At 37.9% G+C, this 17,327-nt stretch overlaps 1 protein-coding gene across 2 annotated transcripts in view; it reads right to left on the reverse strand.

Moving 5' to 3' along the window:
- Positions 1 to 17,327, reverse strand: part of itga6a (integrin, alpha 6a) — a 49,744-nt gene that overhangs the window by 5,846 nt on the left and 26,571 nt on the right. For both annotated transcript variants that reach the window (XM_088352568.1, XM_088352570.1), the window contains exons 9-24: positions 16,338 to 16,465; positions 16,082 to 16,171; positions 15,014 to 15,075; positions 14,769 to 14,938; positions 13,189 to 13,332; positions 12,197 to 12,312; positions 9,463 to 9,625; positions 7,934 to 8,020; positions 7,782 to 7,861; positions 5,884 to 5,958; positions 5,706 to 5,808; positions 5,466 to 5,636; positions 5,292 to 5,381; positions 3,794 to 3,901; positions 2,373 to 2,471; positions 2,179 to 2,304 (exon numbers count right to left, since the gene is read on the reverse strand). In XM_088352568.1, coding sequence (XP_088208694.1) covers positions 2,179 to 2,304; positions 2,373 to 2,471; positions 3,794 to 3,901; positions 5,292 to 5,381; positions 5,466 to 5,636; positions 5,706 to 5,808; positions 5,884 to 5,958; positions 7,782 to 7,861; positions 7,934 to 8,020; positions 9,463 to 9,625; positions 12,197 to 12,312; positions 13,189 to 13,332; positions 14,769 to 14,938; positions 15,014 to 15,075; positions 16,082 to 16,171; positions 16,338 to 16,465 — 1,812 coding nt within the window. The remainder of the gene's footprint in view (positions 1 to 2,178; positions 2,305 to 2,372; positions 2,472 to 3,793; positions 3,902 to 5,291; positions 5,382 to 5,465; positions 5,637 to 5,705; positions 5,809 to 5,883; positions 5,959 to 7,781; positions 7,862 to 7,933; positions 8,021 to 9,462; positions 9,626 to 12,196; positions 12,313 to 13,188; positions 13,333 to 14,768; positions 14,939 to 15,013; positions 15,076 to 16,081; positions 16,172 to 16,337; positions 16,466 to 17,327) is intronic.

Here is a 17,327-nt window from a genome sequence, read left to right on the forward strand (position 1 = left end):
CCGCAAGATGGCGGCACCGTATTTATTCAACTGTTAAAACTCAAAGAAGTTTAAAAACAGCCTTGTGTCGTATAAAGGCATTCGACGTCATCCTGTAGTTCACACGGAAAATATCATAAATGTAAGTTTATAAAGTAAAATAACACAAAATATTTTGTGTGTGTTTCATTTGAAAGAGTTAGTAATATATTTGTATTTTAAGTCTATGTTCTACCCCGAAAAACAAGATTTTTTGTCGTTTTTGCCATTCAAATATATTGGTAACTAAATTGTTTATTTTTCTGTTATGGTTCATTAAAAATAATTGATCTTATTATTGAAATTATCATTTAAATGTATACAAGTAAAAATGAGAATCAAGCTGAGTTTAACTCAATTCTTTATTCTTTCTTTATAGATTGAACTCAGTAATGGCAGCCAAATTTGACGATAGAAGATAGAAAATGTATTCTAAATGCTACCGGAAGAATGAAAACACAGTATAAGTGCAAATACAATTTAGGAAGGAGTTATTTAAATTAGAGATAAGTTTGAAGCTGATGGAACTGTTCAGGACGTCCGTAAGAACGGAAGACCATGTACATCTACAAATCCCACAAAAGTAAAAAAAATCCGCAGAACGTTTCAACAAATTCTAAGAAAGTCTATGCAGCAAGCTAGTGGTAACGTAGGCATTTTTAAATATTCTGTCAATTTCTGTCATGATTACTGATTTGGATAACCTGTGCCCGCTCATTTGGCGCCAGCCGCTGTGGGCTACCTGATTGGTTCCCTGTCCCTTTTTGAACACAGTCCTTTCAATCTCCGGTTGTCAGTCCGTCAGCGAACCTCTGTTGTTACAAGGCAAGCAGTTTGACGCTGACTCCCGTCGGTCCCGCTTTTTGCACCCGTTTTTCCACCTGTCTGTTCCTCATCTCCCCGTTTGTCTCCGGATACGATCTGTTTTTGATACCGACCACGTTTGCTCTCCTGTCTCCTTTTTTCCGCCTTCGACACCACGATCTGCCGCTCCGGAAGATCCACTTCCGCATTCGAAACACGTTCCGATTCTGTGAGCGGCTTGCTTCCCACGTCCAGCGAGCACCGGATCGCGGGCGCTTCCTTTCCACGTTACCCAATAAACTTGTGAGAAACGTTACACGACTGGGTCTACCCTTTGTTCTGGACGTGACAATTTCGTCATGAAATGTGTCAATGGAGAAGCTACGTTCCAAGATTGGTCCATGCTCTTAATGACGATGACCCAGACTGAAAAGTACAGAATTTTGAATGATGCTTGAAACGATACAATCAATATGCACAATTTCCCACACAGATTGTATGGAATGATGAGACCACATTCAAATTAAATGTTTCGATTAACAGGCACACTTGCCCCAGCTAAGGACCTGAGAATCCATGTTATGGTCGACCACCATGGTAATTAACAAGGGATTAATAATGTTTTCATACTTCCAGTAGCATTTTCAAATAAATACCCTTTCTTTACAGGTAGTGTCTGTAAGTTTAAAATATCCTACTTGCTGACGCCATCTTCTGGCTCCTTTTGTTGCACGTGCAAGAGCGTGTCTATCTTAGACACGCTTAAGTAAACTATTTTTCATCTTTTTAGGGTTTGGGTAAGCATTTGGATTGTATTTGAAACAGTCCTTTTCTTACTTTGACCATTTCATCCTGAAACAAAGGCAAACTGCGACCACGAGTGTGAAATCACTCCCAACCCCTCCCTGTCTCAAGCCTAATGCTTTGTGTGGCTGGGACACCAATGATAAAAGATAAGAACAGATAAGTGCGGTAGAAAACAGATAAAGGGTGGTAATAAAATAAATAAAGGCTCTTTGAACTCAGTAGGGAATTGTTGACACGTACTTAATAGAGAAAATATTTGAATGTAAACTTTTTAAGGACACACCAAATTACACGCCCAACTTAAAGTCAGTTCAGTATACCAAGAAAGAACACATAATTGAGTAATCAGCTGCTAAAATATGTATAAATCTTTTGGGACACCCCATATTTATGCACTGTGTTAAATGATAATTCAATTTTTCAATTATGAGGAAAACAGATTTTTTTTTACAGGCACCTAATCCTAAATTGTTAGCATTTTACCAAGAACCACCTTTTCACATCAACATTTTCGCTTTGAATAATAATATTGCCATCCATTCTACTCACCTTCCACAGCAGGCAGACTAAGAGTGACAGGATCAAAATCCCTGCCAGGACAGCTACCATGATGATCCACCAGGGAACGCCACCATACTGAGCTACTGCACTCTCGGGAAACACTGTGAGTGTCACCTGCCACATACATACATTTCGGCTGAGAATTTGCATGATTTCGTCTCACCTATCATCTTGTGTCATACGTCGGTGTCAGGAGTTCTCAGGATCATGTTTGTGGCTCGAGTGTGGAGCACCAGTGAAGCCTTTACAATAATGTCCAAGGAGGACACAGAAGCGTAATCCTGTGTCAATATAAAATAGGACATGTGTGAATTAGTACAGAAATTTAAAGTATGGATTGGAAATCAAGGTAAAAAGAAGTCACATTTATTTACATAGCGACCTATACTACAATAGACCCCAGGGACACAGTGTCTTCTCTTTCAACCGTTTTTTTCTGCCCCTCTTTACGGCATTATCCTTTACCATCCACAACAAATTAGCATTTAGCATACCCAACTATTTATAAAGTTTTAACCGGGGCGGCAGTAGCTCAGGAGGTAGAGCGATCGTTTTAGGATTAAGGGATCCCAGTTCGAATCCCGGCTTGTCCGTGTTACATGCCGAAGTGTCCTTGGGTAAGACACTGAAACCCCAATACCCGCAATAAGCAGGTTAGCGCCTTACATGGCTGCACAGATCACGGCCGCTATTGGGAAATGTGAAGCACAATGTAAAGCGCTTTGGGAAGTCATTGACTTGAAAAGCGCTATAGAAATGCAGATCATTTCATTTCATTTCAACTTTGCGGTGTTCACACGTATGTAGAGTCTCCAAGATGCCTGCTTGCTATTGGTTGACGTCATATAAAAGGCTGGTCGGCTATCATGTGAACCAGGGCATTAATACAATTGGCTGAACTACCTCCCACAATACCTTTCTCTTTCTTCATTAGTTCGGAACCTCGTGTGCTTCGAGTCAGCGATACAGTATTTACAGTCTATATTCGCTATGGGTCCTAAGTCTTGCTGGGATGCGAAAGGGGAGAAGCAGAAATGTGATGAGCAAGTGAAAAAAGCTTGCGATTATCAAAAAATTTGAAGAAAGTACACGAATGGCTACCATAAGGAATAGTATTTGATTTAAAGAGGAAATTAAAGTAAGAACATCTTTAAGGGTCATGACAATACTCGCAAGTGAGAGTTATTTATTAAATTGGTTTGATTTTTAATCCTCAAATGTATGATCTCCCCTTCAGCATTCACCTGCTACTCCACTTCACCAGTTCAGGCCACGTAACACTAAAGGTAAATACAGTTTCATTTTTCCTTTAAATATTTAATTATATTTTTATTTGATCATATTCATACATATTTCACACACTGTAAGTAGCACTTACTATTTTGTTATTTGTATGGTTTTATCCGGGGTACAAGGAGTTCTGAAACCATTATAATTAGGTTTCTATCCCCCTATATGGCACTTTAATGTGGTGATTTTCACCTCAGATTAATGTTGTATTCCTGTTGTCTACTGTACTTGAAATTGACAACGGGTGAGTGTGACAAATGGAAAATGCAGATTAGGAGAACTTTAATAAGGGATTGTTCATTTAGTATGTCACCTCAAGAAATGTTGAATTCCACAGACGAGCTCGGAGTTCCACAGTGGATCCGTCGAACCCGTGCAGGGGACACCTCAGCATTACGCACTGCAGGTCTTTCTCACATTTCTACACAAAGAAAAAATGTGGTGGAACTCCTTGTAGAAAAAAAACTCATTCAAAAATTAGCCACCAATAATCTAAGGACATTATTCAATCATAAAAGTGCCTATCCCTGGTGCCATGTGAAGATAACGTATTTCCCAAATTTGTTTCATTACATGAAAAAACACTATTCCTCAAAAAATGAATCTAGGAAATACAGTTTTTAATGAGACCAGTAATATATTTAATATTGACACATTGATAAAATCATTAATCTTGAAATTAACCTTTAATTTACCATTGAGACAATTTACAATTGAGATAACAAACCAAAAATACATTTTTTTCTCGTGAAAGTAACAACTATGAAAATAAAAAAAATAAAAAAATATATATAGATATATATATATATATCTATATATATATATATATATATATATATATATATATATATATATATAAATATACAGACACTGCCCTACTTACAAACGAGATCCAGACGATCGTTCGTTATTTGGATTTGTTCGTAAGTTGCTTCAGTGCTATATGTTGTGTGTTTTAAGGTTTATATAGGTATGTTTAAGGCTTGTATAAGTAACCTGTATTGTTTTGTAATAAAGAATAAACATTTCATAAAATATTATGCTGTATAAAGATAAATATAGTTAAGTTTAACTTACTTTTGGAAGATGAGCTTTCAAGAGTTAGGCTACTTCCTCCTCCGTGGTAGAAAGTGCCCGAAAAAAAGCGATCCAACCATTTTCTCAACCGCATCAAGCTTTCATATTCCACTTTCATTTCAAAAGAAACGGCTTACCTCTTCTTTACACTTCACAGCAACCGTATATAATGGATGAATGAGATATTAAGCAATAAAAGCGTCAAAGTTCTTAGCGCGCTGGAGATACAGTATATAATGTTTACACACAAACAACGAAGAGGAAGTGGATTTCTTTTTTGGGGTGGATGCTGGGTGACCTATCACAGCGCCACCACACGCCAGTAGCGGCGGTAAGAATCACTACAGTAATGTCCTCTACACCAGATTCATGGACTTACACTATATATATGGATGGACATAACCGTGGCATTCAGGGCAAAAAATAAAATTGAATTGTCAAGGGGAAATCAACCAATACACATGAGGCGTACATCATCTTTCTCTGTCTCAGTGCTTTGGATCATAATATATCTTGGGGGATGACAATAAAGACAATTCCAATATGCTTATTAATTTGCGGAAATTCACTTAATACAGGTAGTAATGAAACGGATTACTGGCGAAAATCAAGGGAATACAGTAATGTTCACACGGACAAATTGATTGAGGGTGAAGAGCTTGAGCTACTATTTAAAACTAGCCACATATTTGTGTGTAGTTTGCTCTTTTTTTTCAATGCAACAAAAAACTCACCAAAATCTTATTCTTGTCCGACTTAGTGAAAGTCTTGCCCTTTGTTTTTTTAGGTGCAATTTCTCGCTTTGCCCTTATTGAAGAGCTCTCCTGCAAACACATAGATTTTTATAGGCAAGGACTCCATGATTTTTTTCCCCTTTGTTTCGACTGATTTTAAGTATTAAATTGCACCTGGATGTGTTTCACAGGGTTGATCTCGGACTCCGGTGTACAGGCGATATCGTGGGATCCTTCTTTAGCGCTCACTTTTAACAGGTACAGAAGCCACTTGCCGTTTTTGTTGGATTTGGGCCATCGGATGTGTAGTGAGGATTTGACGGAAGAGTTCCATAAATTGTTAACCTGAAAAAAAGAACAAGAGTTTGGATCCTGCAAAACATCTGCGTGGTTTTCCAAACATCTGCATCGTACTCTGAATGTGTAATTGACCAAAGCGCCGATCTCGTCTTCGCTCTTCATGGCGCTCTCTCCTCTCACAACGCCTCCGAACGAAACCCGGTGAGGTTTGGCTTCCCTGGAGTAGAATAGAAAACAATCCTAAAACCCCCAGAGTATTTTTTCATGTACTTGTAGTTGGATACAAACATACCCGGTCACCGACAATGGCAACTCAATCATCACTTTGGCTTTGATTGTCACTCGGGTCAGCTTTTGTACGCTAGTTCTGATGAGAAAAAACAGGCGAAAAGTCATGAAAATAAAGTGAGTTGTTCATGATCAGAATTTTACATAAATAAGTAAATGTAAAAAAAAAATCATGTAAAATATGAAAGGAAAAAAGTACTTAAAAAAAATATAAGTGGAAATGAATATATTCTATCTACCCTGGTCATATCACTCGAGAGGGGTGAACGACAGCAAGACAAACACATACACAAAAACAAAGAAAAAAAAAAAATTGGGAACCATGGCCAGCCCAAATGCCCAAACAAGTTAAGCGCCTCAGCACCCAAGTTGGTCATGCTTTCGTCCCTCCAGATGAAACGGAACATAAAAAAGCGGCCATGTCACTCAACACAATCTTTTGTTCAACAGCTTCCACTGGTTTACCCCTGCCGCATCATACGGGTGCTCTGCCCATCCCTTAGAACACGTCTAAAGATCCCACTATCCTTTCACAACACATCTCCACTCATTCCTATCGCCAACAATAAATATATAAATGGAATAATTATCAAACCATAAATAAATGAATGCTTAGGCCTGAATCTTGTACACTGGTTCTAAATAGAAAAAAATGGGGAAAAAATATCAAATTAAGTGAGTAGTTAATGTCCAAAGAATACACAAAAATACCAAAATAAATCAAGCAAATAACTGCAAATAATCATGGATCTAAATATATACAGTACCGGTATATATATATATATATAAACAGACAAACAAACAAATGTGGAAATAAAATATATAAATGGAACGAATTATAAACCAATTAATAAAAATGCTCTGGCCGGATAGTGTACACTGTTCCTAGTATAAAAATTTGGTGTGAAAATAATGAAAATAAAGTGAGTTATTGATGACCAAAACTTCCCAAATTGTGAAAAAAACAAATAGTAAATACATTCAAAGAAATAACAGATCGAAAAAGAATAAAATTAAAATAAATCAATTTACTTAAAAGATATATAAACAATAGTCTCATGACAAATAAAAGAGCAAAAATGCCTAATTTGGAAATAAAGAAATAAATGTAGTAAATAAATGTGAAATAATACCAACATTTTAAAAGAAAAGAAATGCACAACAAATAAACAAAAATAAAAACCATATGTAAAAATAAATAATAATCAACCCATGAATAAAAGATACCTACCCCAGAGACACTTACGAACGCCCCTCATAATTTGAATCGTGTTTTAGGACACAGACATGTCCGGAGCATTATCAGTGTCTTTATTTATGGATTGATATATAATCCATCCATCCATTATCTTCAGTAGGGTCGCAGGGGTGCTGGAGCGCATCCCACCCATCTCCGGGCAGTGGGCAGGGGACACCCTGAACTAGTTGCCAGCCAGTAGCAGGACACAGAGACGGACAACTCACACCTAGGGACAATTTGGACCGGCCAATTAACATGCATGTTTTTCGAAATGTGGGAGGGAACCAGAGTGCCTGGAGGAAACCCACGCAAGCACGGGGAGAACATGCAAACTCCACACAGTAAGGTTTGATCTCATGACCTCAGAACTGTGCCGCACACGCGCAAACCACTGCACCGCCGTGCTGCCCGATATATAATCCTAATTCACATATTCATTTTTGTATTTGTTTCCACCTCATTTTCATTATTTATTCATTTTTTTTTTGCTTTGAGTTTATTTTATATGCATTTTTTTCTTTTACAAAAAATATTTTTTTCAATTTTTTTCCACAAATACTTTTATGGTCATGAAAAAAAAAGCTCGATACTGTTTCTGAAATTTTCCAGTTTACACTTTTATTTATTCGAGTGAAACCAGGCCTTTTCTGCCCCCTACATACGTTTGAAGCTGCAGGTCGATCTCGATCTCCGTCGTCTCCAGCGTCATTGCCGCAGTGCTCAGTATGATGTAAAATGTAACCTTAGAGGAGAAAACAGTTGTAATTTGAAATGCAAAAGTGCCGTTTCAAGAATCTAGCCAGCGAAAAAGTACCTCTGAGCCTTGTTTAAACGGGTTGCCGAGCTCGCAGTCGGCCTGGGAGCCGTTTTGATTGGCGTCGCAAATGATCTGCTTGTCTAGCTTTGGGGAAGTCATAAAGCATTTCAGGAAAATGGAGGACAGTAGACACCCCGGGTTACGGTATCGCTATTTTACTATGTTTTCACATTTCGACCCCCAATTATGGCATTTCCCAACTATACAAATGATTTAACGTGCCCAAAAACACACTCATGCCTCGTTCGTCTTTAAGGTGCTTGTATCCTATTGGTTGATGTCACAGAAGTCACTTGCTCTGATTGCTTCCCAATTCCATTTTTGGGGTCACGTTTGCCAGTTCCTTGCCACTCTTGTCTCTTTTTGCTTACAGTGTACCGAACCCTCGTACCCAAGCCGGACCGAATTGTTGCTTTTATCCTTGCTTCTGCATTGTGCTTCCAGAACAAGAATATACTGATCTGCTATTGGTTTGTATCACAGCATCATGAAAATATCAATATGCAATTGCTTAAACTCCCTCCCACAATGGCTTTCTCTCTCTTTATTTAATTCAGAACCTTGCATGCTTCATTAGGCCACTTTAAGGTAGTGTCATTCAATATAGTATTTCTAGGGAATGTTTTAATTAGTTATTGGTTACAGGACTTGTAGTGGTGCTAAAGGGAGAAGCAAAAACCTGATGACCATGAAACCAAGACATACGAAGAAGGCTAAAAAATCTTTACCCTCACTGATGAATATGGCGCTGGCTAATCAACGATTGAGACGATTATTAAGAGTGAAGAGGGGAATAAATATACTACTGATATGTTTTTATTTCACAGTAAAGTAACCAAAGTTTTTTTTTTAATACTTGTAGATAAAAGACCACATTTTCACAGAGTTATTGTTAAATGTTTACTCTTTAATTGTTATATTAACATTGGTTATTTTTAGTGTACTTAGTAATAAATGTTAATCTAACACTAAAAGAGTAAATGTTTAACACTACTTCAGGGAACCTAGGCTCTATTTCTCCGACTGTTAAATTGTTTTTTTTTACCGCATAGCTATTGGTCCCAAGACTTGTAGCAATGCTAAAGGGAGAAGCAAAAACTTGATAACCATGGAAAACACGCTGGTGATTATCAAGACATTCGAAGAAGGAAAACAAATATTTACCCTCGCTAAGGAATATGGCGCTAACCAATTGATGATTCATTATTAATGACTAAGAATGCGATTAAAACAATGAAGTCTTCTGAGACGATGATAATCCTCGCAAGAGGAAGTTTTAAAATACGTTTTAACTTCACTGCGCTATCTCCTCCCCTCTCTGCATCCACCCACCACTCCACTGTACCAGCTCAAGTCACGTCACATCAAAGGCATATGAATGATGCATTTAAGCAGTACTTACTATATCCTATTTTATTTTTACCATATGGCACTATTAACCTGAGTACAGATTAATATCGTATCCCAGGGGTCTACTTTCATCACATCATCTCACACATTCATCCGCCAATTTATATTTCTTTTACCGAGGTACGATTCGAACGGACGCCCGAATACGGGAGCGCGTCAGGGAAGGAACCCGTAAGTTTGGCTTCGTAGGCATCGTCTCCATTCACGTTGCTGACCGTCAGCTGCAGAGCCAAGTCCTTCCTCTCGTAAGTCAGATGAAACACGGACACGTCGTCCTTGCTGTGTACATTCAGGAAAAAGTCTTATTTGGAGGATTTTATTCAGCGCCCCCTACTGGTTAAAAAAATTAATTGATTAAAAATACCCAATACTGATTAAAAATGGTCTTTATTTTACATATCATGAGGTTTACCTACAAGGAGCTGACTTAATTGTATGCTGTCATGCTGCTACAGGTTTCCCAAAAACAAAAACCTCATAAAAGGCACAGACATTTTTCTCTTTTGAAGAAAAAGGCTACAGATTGGTCACTTTGAGTCTCCAAAGCTTGTATTCTTCCTGCTTTTTGGCGCACATTTTTCTTGCGCTAAATATGACGATATTTACTGGTCAAATAATATACACTGTCCCTTTAACAAATCACTCAAAAACAGAAACATGGATGAAGGGTTGAAGTCAAATGCTTACAGAAGACCCTTCCCTAGTCAATTTAGAATTGTAATACTTAAACAAGATTAAACTTATAAAGCCCAGCTAATATGGTGAGGATTCTTGATTTCTGGGTTCAAATTAAAACAGAACCATACTAGCTTAATGCTAACCAGGGTTGGGTAGGGTTACTTTAACTGGATTACTTTCAATTACTTTTGGATTACTCCAATACCAAATATGCTAATAAGAGACAAAAGAAACTAAATATGAATTAAATGATGACTCACAACACATGGTTAGCTTTCTCTCCTAGCTTTGATCTCTTTGATCTCCGGCAAAACTAACATAAAATGCGACAGAAACAAAATGAAAATAAATCCAAACAGCTTGCCAACATCATTTTTGCCATTCCATGTATTCCGTTAATCCCCAAGCCTGCACAAAATTTAGTAATTTTATTCATATTTAGTTTCTTTTGTCTTTTTTTTAGCATATTTGGTATTGGAGTAATCCAAAAGTAATTGAAAGTAATCCAGTTAAAGTAACCCTACCCAACCCTGATGCTAACATACACATACAGCATTCACTAGAGCAGGAGTCCCGTGGTGTTCCCTATGTACTGATGAGGTGCTCGCAGACCTGTCCTGAAAATAGTTCTTCAGTGCTGCACATTGGTATTAGTTTTCTTTGGGTGTCTATTCAACCCTACTTCCAAATAGGAACCTGGTAAAAAATTGTAACAGCATGTGTTAAAGTTAAAACTTATATAAACTCTATGTTGGCAGAATTACTCAAATAAAAACAAGCATTAAGGTAAATAAATTTCCCAAGCGGAAGAGCACTGTCCGGTGGCCCATCCGGGCCACGACCTCGGCAGCACTGGCCCCTCCCGTGTGTGTAGTTAACTTTATTCACTCAGGAAACAGAAAAATACACCGGAAATGCGACTTCAAAATAAAAGAGTAGAAGACTGATAAACGTACAAGAGATGCAATTAGACTGATTATTGAAACGTTACTTCATGCGTGTGTGTGTGTGTGTGTGTGTGGATACTAGACCAAGGAATATAGTAAATCAAATAAATATTATTTGTGTACAATTAGTTGTGATTGCGGAAATCATAGCATACAGTGACGTTGGTGACTTTTCCATCCGCATTAACAAACGCATTTTGTAAAATACGATCGCGCTTTATTGTTTAAATAAACGCGTTATATAGACTAGAATCTCCCAATTATTATAATTAGCTCGCTTTATTTTGTTTTAAAGCGTATTATATAGAATACGATCGCTTTTGTCGGAAGCGTACATTGACGTTGGTGACATTTTCATCCGCGTTAAAAAACGCAATTTGTAGAATACGATCGCGCTTTATTGTTTAAATAAACGCGTTATATAGACTAGGATCTCCCAATTGTTATAATTAGCTCGCTTTATTGTTTTAATAAGCGTTTTATATAGAATACAATCGCTTTTGTCGGAAGCGTACTTTGACGTTGGTGACATTTTCATCCGCGTTAAAAAACGCAATTTGCAGAATAAAATCACGCTTCATTGTTTAAATAAACGCGTTATATAGACTAGGATCTCCCAATTATTATAATTAGCTCGCTTTATTGTTTTAATAAGCGTTTTATATAGAATACGATCGGGGGGGGGGGGGGGGGGGGGGGAATTTGCATAGGAGTCGGAAAAGGGCACAACACGTCAACACCCCCTCAATGAAAGTGCCGCGCTAAAATCTTAAGGACGTACTACTACTGCTGCTGTGGATTATGGCCCAATGATCAAGTCGTCAAAATGACGGACGCCCTTAAATGTTTTCGCTACCTCAAAAAAAAAAAAAACCGTCAATGACAGATTGTCGCTTAATGTAACATCTGCAGTGCAGACACAGAAATATAAAAGATGTAAATGTTTATACAGTTTTATTTAACTTAGGCCTAGATGTTGCAACAAAAGGCAGAGTTTAATTTGTTATCATAAATCACCCCTCCTTATAAATAAAATATGTAATTTCGGGCCCCCTCGGGCCGGGCCAGCAAATCCAGTTAATTAGTCGGGCTCGGTCCGGGTTGGGTTTAATACCCCTCGGGCCTGCGTCGGGCTCGGGTGCTTTTTTTTGGCCCGATCTTACCTCTACACCCTAATAACTCCACAGGAGTATTACAATATTAAAAATCATCCACTGTTACTCACATGGGCAAAGGCGAATAAATGTCTTGATTACTTTGCTTGTAAAGCAATTTGTAGTCCATCTTTAGGTTACTGCGACAGATGTGATCACTTCCGCAACCTTCCTTGACAAAATTAACCTGACAAAAAAAAGAATGGATAAAAAATTACCACATTGGCAGAAAAAAAATGATCATATTGTCACGTTTGCCCATGGCGCCCAATTGGCCCCGCCAACTGCAGCCCGTTGACTGATTGGCTTCCCTCCTATTTAAGCTCAGTGCTCTGACTCACCCTTCGTCAGTCCGTCAACAAACCTCTGCACTTGCGAGACGGTTTCCTGCTTGTGTTTCCTGTCCGGTATCATTCCCGTCTATTTTGTCCTGTTTAATATCGATCTCTAGTATCGTTCCGGCTATTTTGTTCTGTTTGATATCGATCTCCAGTGTCTGGTAGCGTTCCCGTCTAGTTTGTCCTGTTTAATTTCGATCTCGAGTGTCTGGTATCGTTTCCGTCTATCTCAGCCTGCTTGTTATTGGACTCCGGTCTCCAGTGCCTGATATCAATCCTGTCTGTCCCGTCCTGTCCGGTATCGACCCCATCCGTCCGATATCTGCTCGTGCAATTGGTATCGATCTCATTAGCTTCTGGCTACTGCTGCCTTACGTCTTCTGCCAAATGATTGCCGAATTACTGGCGTTAACGTTCATGACTGCCTCATTTCCCGTAAGATAAAGTTTGTGTGAGAAACGTCACGCATCTGGATCCTCCTGTTCCGGTTCTTGACACATATTGTATATTAAGATTTTTATCATGGTTTTTTTTGTAAAATAAGAAAATGCATACTCAAAATAAGCAAAAATGTCTTATCTAGCTGATGGTGGATTTTTTTTCATCAAATCTTTAACATTTTAAGGATGTTTTTTCTTATTTTATGTGACCTATATGATAAAAAAATATCTTCAAATAATCTTTTGGAGTGCAAGTATAACTGATTTTACAAATTGTCGCTTTACCTCAAGTGTTTCTTTGTTGGAATGAGAAGATTCCAAAATTGGCATAAGCTGCGGGAGGCCGTTCTTTCCTTTCTGTCGCTTCGCACCTACAATATGTGAGGACACTTCAATGGGAATGCTTCTCATCTTGTCCTTTATGTTTTCCTGAGGAGAAAAGGCCATATGTTTGTTTTTAATTTACAAATAGATAGATAGATAGATAATGAAATGAATGAGCCATTTTTGTCCTCCCTCAAACAGTTGTGGGCAAACTTATTCGCAACTGCATTGGGTTATGAAATTTGGGGCTGGTCCATGAGTAAAAAATGATTGATTGATTGATTTCATACAGTTTTGAATACAATACCTCATCAAAACATCAGATGAAAAGACTTATTTATCTCATAAAAATACTTGAAGACATTTACATTAACATGTTTTATTTATTTTGGTGTTTGTTCCTAAATACAACATTTCAAAATAAGAATTAGAGCAAATTAATATATTATATCCCATTTAAGGGACACTGTGTATTATTTAGGGCCCCCTAGTGCTAAAAAAACCTTTATTCGTTGGAAAAAAAATAACAGTATAGATTTTTAGCAAGATAATATAGAAACGTGCATTTTTAAAAAATACTTGTAAGTCAAGAAATTTGCATGTATTATACATAAAATAAGCGTCACCGAGAGGGGGGCTGACATAATTGTCGTTCACCTTGCTCCAAAGGGTACCCCAAACCCAAAATGTCACAAAGACTGGACAAAAAAAATGGTGCAGTATGATCACATTGAATCCCCTTAGTTTGTATGATTCCTCATGCCTTTCAGCACTCTAATAGGGTTGTGCAATGCAGTAAAGCGACATCTAGTGGTCAAATAATAGACACTGACCCTTTAAGCCAGGGATGTCAAACTCATTTTGGCTCTAGACTTAGGTTTAGTAAAAGGATGTCAAGTCCAAATTTTTAGCTTTGCTTTTCTCAATTAATTTTTACCATTCAGCCAACATACATATTATAATCACAGATGACACAATACATTTGTTCACAATCAATGGGGAAAAAAGATCTCCGTGTTTAGCATTGAATCTGTCAACTGGTTTTATTTTAACAGTTAATGGCGGCGCCCTCTGTTGGCTGCGGCTGCATCGACTCGCTACAACGGGTCAGGTGTATCGACATTTCGTTTTGTGTACGTTGTTACAAAGAATGACAATACAAAGGAAATTATTATTATTATTATAACAGTTGAGTGAATGCCGTTTCAAAACCAACTCATTCGCAATACAAACTCAACACTGCCCTCTAACGGCCGGAAAGAGCATTTGGTTTGGTTGGCTTTCATTGAAAAAAATCACAACTTTTGATTGAAATCACCTAGAGACTCAATTCGTTTTATGACATACCCAAAAGTCAAGAACATATATATGACATAATATTTTTTTATTAGTGGTTATCAATTTTTTATATACATTATCATTCGATTTTTACCAGTTTCGTATGGCGGGCCGTATTAAAAATGCTGATGGGCTGTGTGTTAGTTTGTCCACAACTATTTTTGAATGTATGTTGTGGAGGCTTTATGATGTTTTTTCTTTACCTTTAACTTGGCTTTTATCTTTATGCACGTTTCCTGCTTTTGTCCGCGCAGGTCCAAGGTGCCATTGAACTGGTATTCCGTTTCAGAGTTGGTTTTGTTCACGAAGGCCACTCTGGAGAGCAAGCCTTGTTTCCTCCGAATTCCATCAGCCTCCACGGAATAACCGATGGCTGCGGCGGAAAGACGAAACCAGACGTGAGACGCATCAATGTGGATCGGAAAAATACATTTTACTATGTACGTACTTATTCGTGGGTGGTAAGATGCCGGGTTGGCTTTGTAGCTAAAGCAAGCGTCCACAGTAAAGCTGGAGAGAGAAATTATCACTGCTAATTTACACTGTAACGTTGCACCTATACTTTTAAATGCCTCTACATACAAAAGTTTCACGTAACAAAGTATCTGAACGGGAAAATATTGCTTTTAGTTACAAAAGTGTTTCAGGATACAAAGTCAAAAATACAGTAAAGTATGCGCTGGCATTTGCTGCTGCCAGAGTTCTACCTGGCAACCCGTGCGTAAGCTAAATCCCGGCATGCTCTTCGTGTCCCTTTCATGCTCTGTCAACAGTCTACTGTATGGTACCACAAGCATTCACAATGGACCCCACGAAAGACATGCAGAAAAGTGGAGAAGAAAAGAAGAGGAAGATATTTTTTCTGGCCATCAAGATAAAGAAAGAGATAACAGAAAGGTATGAAAACACACTCTGGCGTGCAGGAGGTGTTCAGAGATGACAAGCAGGAGGATCCAGCTATCATTCCATCAGCCCAAATTAAAGACATTTTGGAAAAGATTCCATGAAGTCTCAGAATTTGTTGGAAAGGAATCACCCAGAAAATGTGTTGACCGGTCGGGCTATTGCTCATTATTAATGAGGTCTACCTCGTGCATTTCTGATTGCTTGCCAAAAGCCGGTAAAAGCAGACATCATTGGATCAGTTTTTCAAGAAACGCGAGGCAAAAAACACTGCTGAGGACCAGTAAACAAAGAGGCCAGTTAAAAGGTAAATTAATAGTTTTATTATTTCCTTCTTTTTCTTTTTTTCACATTATGTGCCTCTTATTTTATGTTTATTGTGCAGTAATCTAATTTTAATATGTATTTGTTTCATGTTATGATGCTCTTTCATGATTCATTTAATTAAAAAAAACTTTTGTAGAGCTTGAAACTGATTAGTGCACTTACATTCAAAAGGCGTCTCTACTTACAAATGTTTCAGGTTACAAAGCTACTCCCAGAACGGATTACATTTGTGAGTAAATGTACTGTATATTTTTTTAGTATGAAAAAATGTTATATGAATATTTACCAGTTGTTGTTCCCACAGTTCTTTATTGTCAGGTCGATCTCCTGTGGAGAGATTTTGACATTGCGATGGATCGTCATCACTGGTCTTGCTCTGAAAAATGAAGATCACTGAAATGAAACTGGAAGCCTATCTCACTAATCAGTAACGGAAAGGTAGATCTCTACTACAGGAAGGTTGGTGACCCCGGATTTATATTATATTATTCTGCATTTGTAAAAAAATATACATGTCGAAATATGATATAAAATATGAAAACCTGTAAATGAATGCTGAGTCGGACAAAGAGCCGACAGCAAGATCGGGATAAGAGTTGCTGTCCAGGTCCATGTTCCCTGCCAGAGAATAGCCAAAAAGTCGAATGTCGTAATCTTTTCCGGAAATAATCTGAAATCAAATACAAAAACATTTAAGGACATTTCCAAATACAAACATGGCACAAATTCCAGGGGAAAAAAGTTTAAAAATGCTACATTTCTGATACCTGATTTTGTGGGATATTATGTATTATTTAGTGCCTCCTAGTGGTTAACAAAAACTGCTGGAGTTACTTTCACCTAGATGCCAAAAACAAGCACCAGGAATCGACAGTAGATAATCTGGCAAGTAATCTCCCAAAATGGGCTTTTTGCGACATTGTGTATTATTAAGGCCTCCTAGTGGTTGAAAATTTTGTAATTCTTGTCGTAAACAATAAGTACAAATAAACGACCCATCATATCACTGTAAATTTTTTAAAATACTTGTTCGTTTTACATAACATGAACCTCACCAAGAGGGAACTGACATGACTGTCCGTCATCTTGCTGGGTACCCAAAAACGAAAAAAAAAAAAAAAAAGACTCACAAAAGGCTGGGCAGAAAAAAAAAACAGGTTAAAGATGGGGAGTTTGGTCACTTTGGGTCCCCATAGTTTGTATTTTTCTTCATTCTTTGAGGCACCCCTTTTCGATTGAATGACAAAATACAACGACCTCTAGTGTTCAAATAATACAAACTGTGCCATTACCATGAAATGCAACAGGGGATTGGATTTCCCAATTAGTTTTTCTCTTTTGATATTTTGCATTACGCAATAAAGATTCATTCATACATTAACTGGACTGGTTATCATCAGTAGGGTCGCGGGGATGCTGGAGCCCATCCCAGCTATCTCCGGGCAGTGGGCACCCTGAACTGGGTGCCAGCCAGTCGCAGGGCACACAGAGACAGACAACTCACTCGCTTATTCACACCTAGGGACAATTTG

Source organism: Urocampus carinirostris, chromosome 14, assembly GCF_059441175.1.
Source record: "Urocampus carinirostris isolate Australia breed hairy pipefish chromosome 14, RoL_Ucar_1.0, whole genome shotgun sequence".
NCBI classification, from domain to species: Eukaryota; Metazoa; Chordata; class Actinopteri; order Syngnathiformes; family Syngnathidae; genus Urocampus; species Urocampus carinirostris.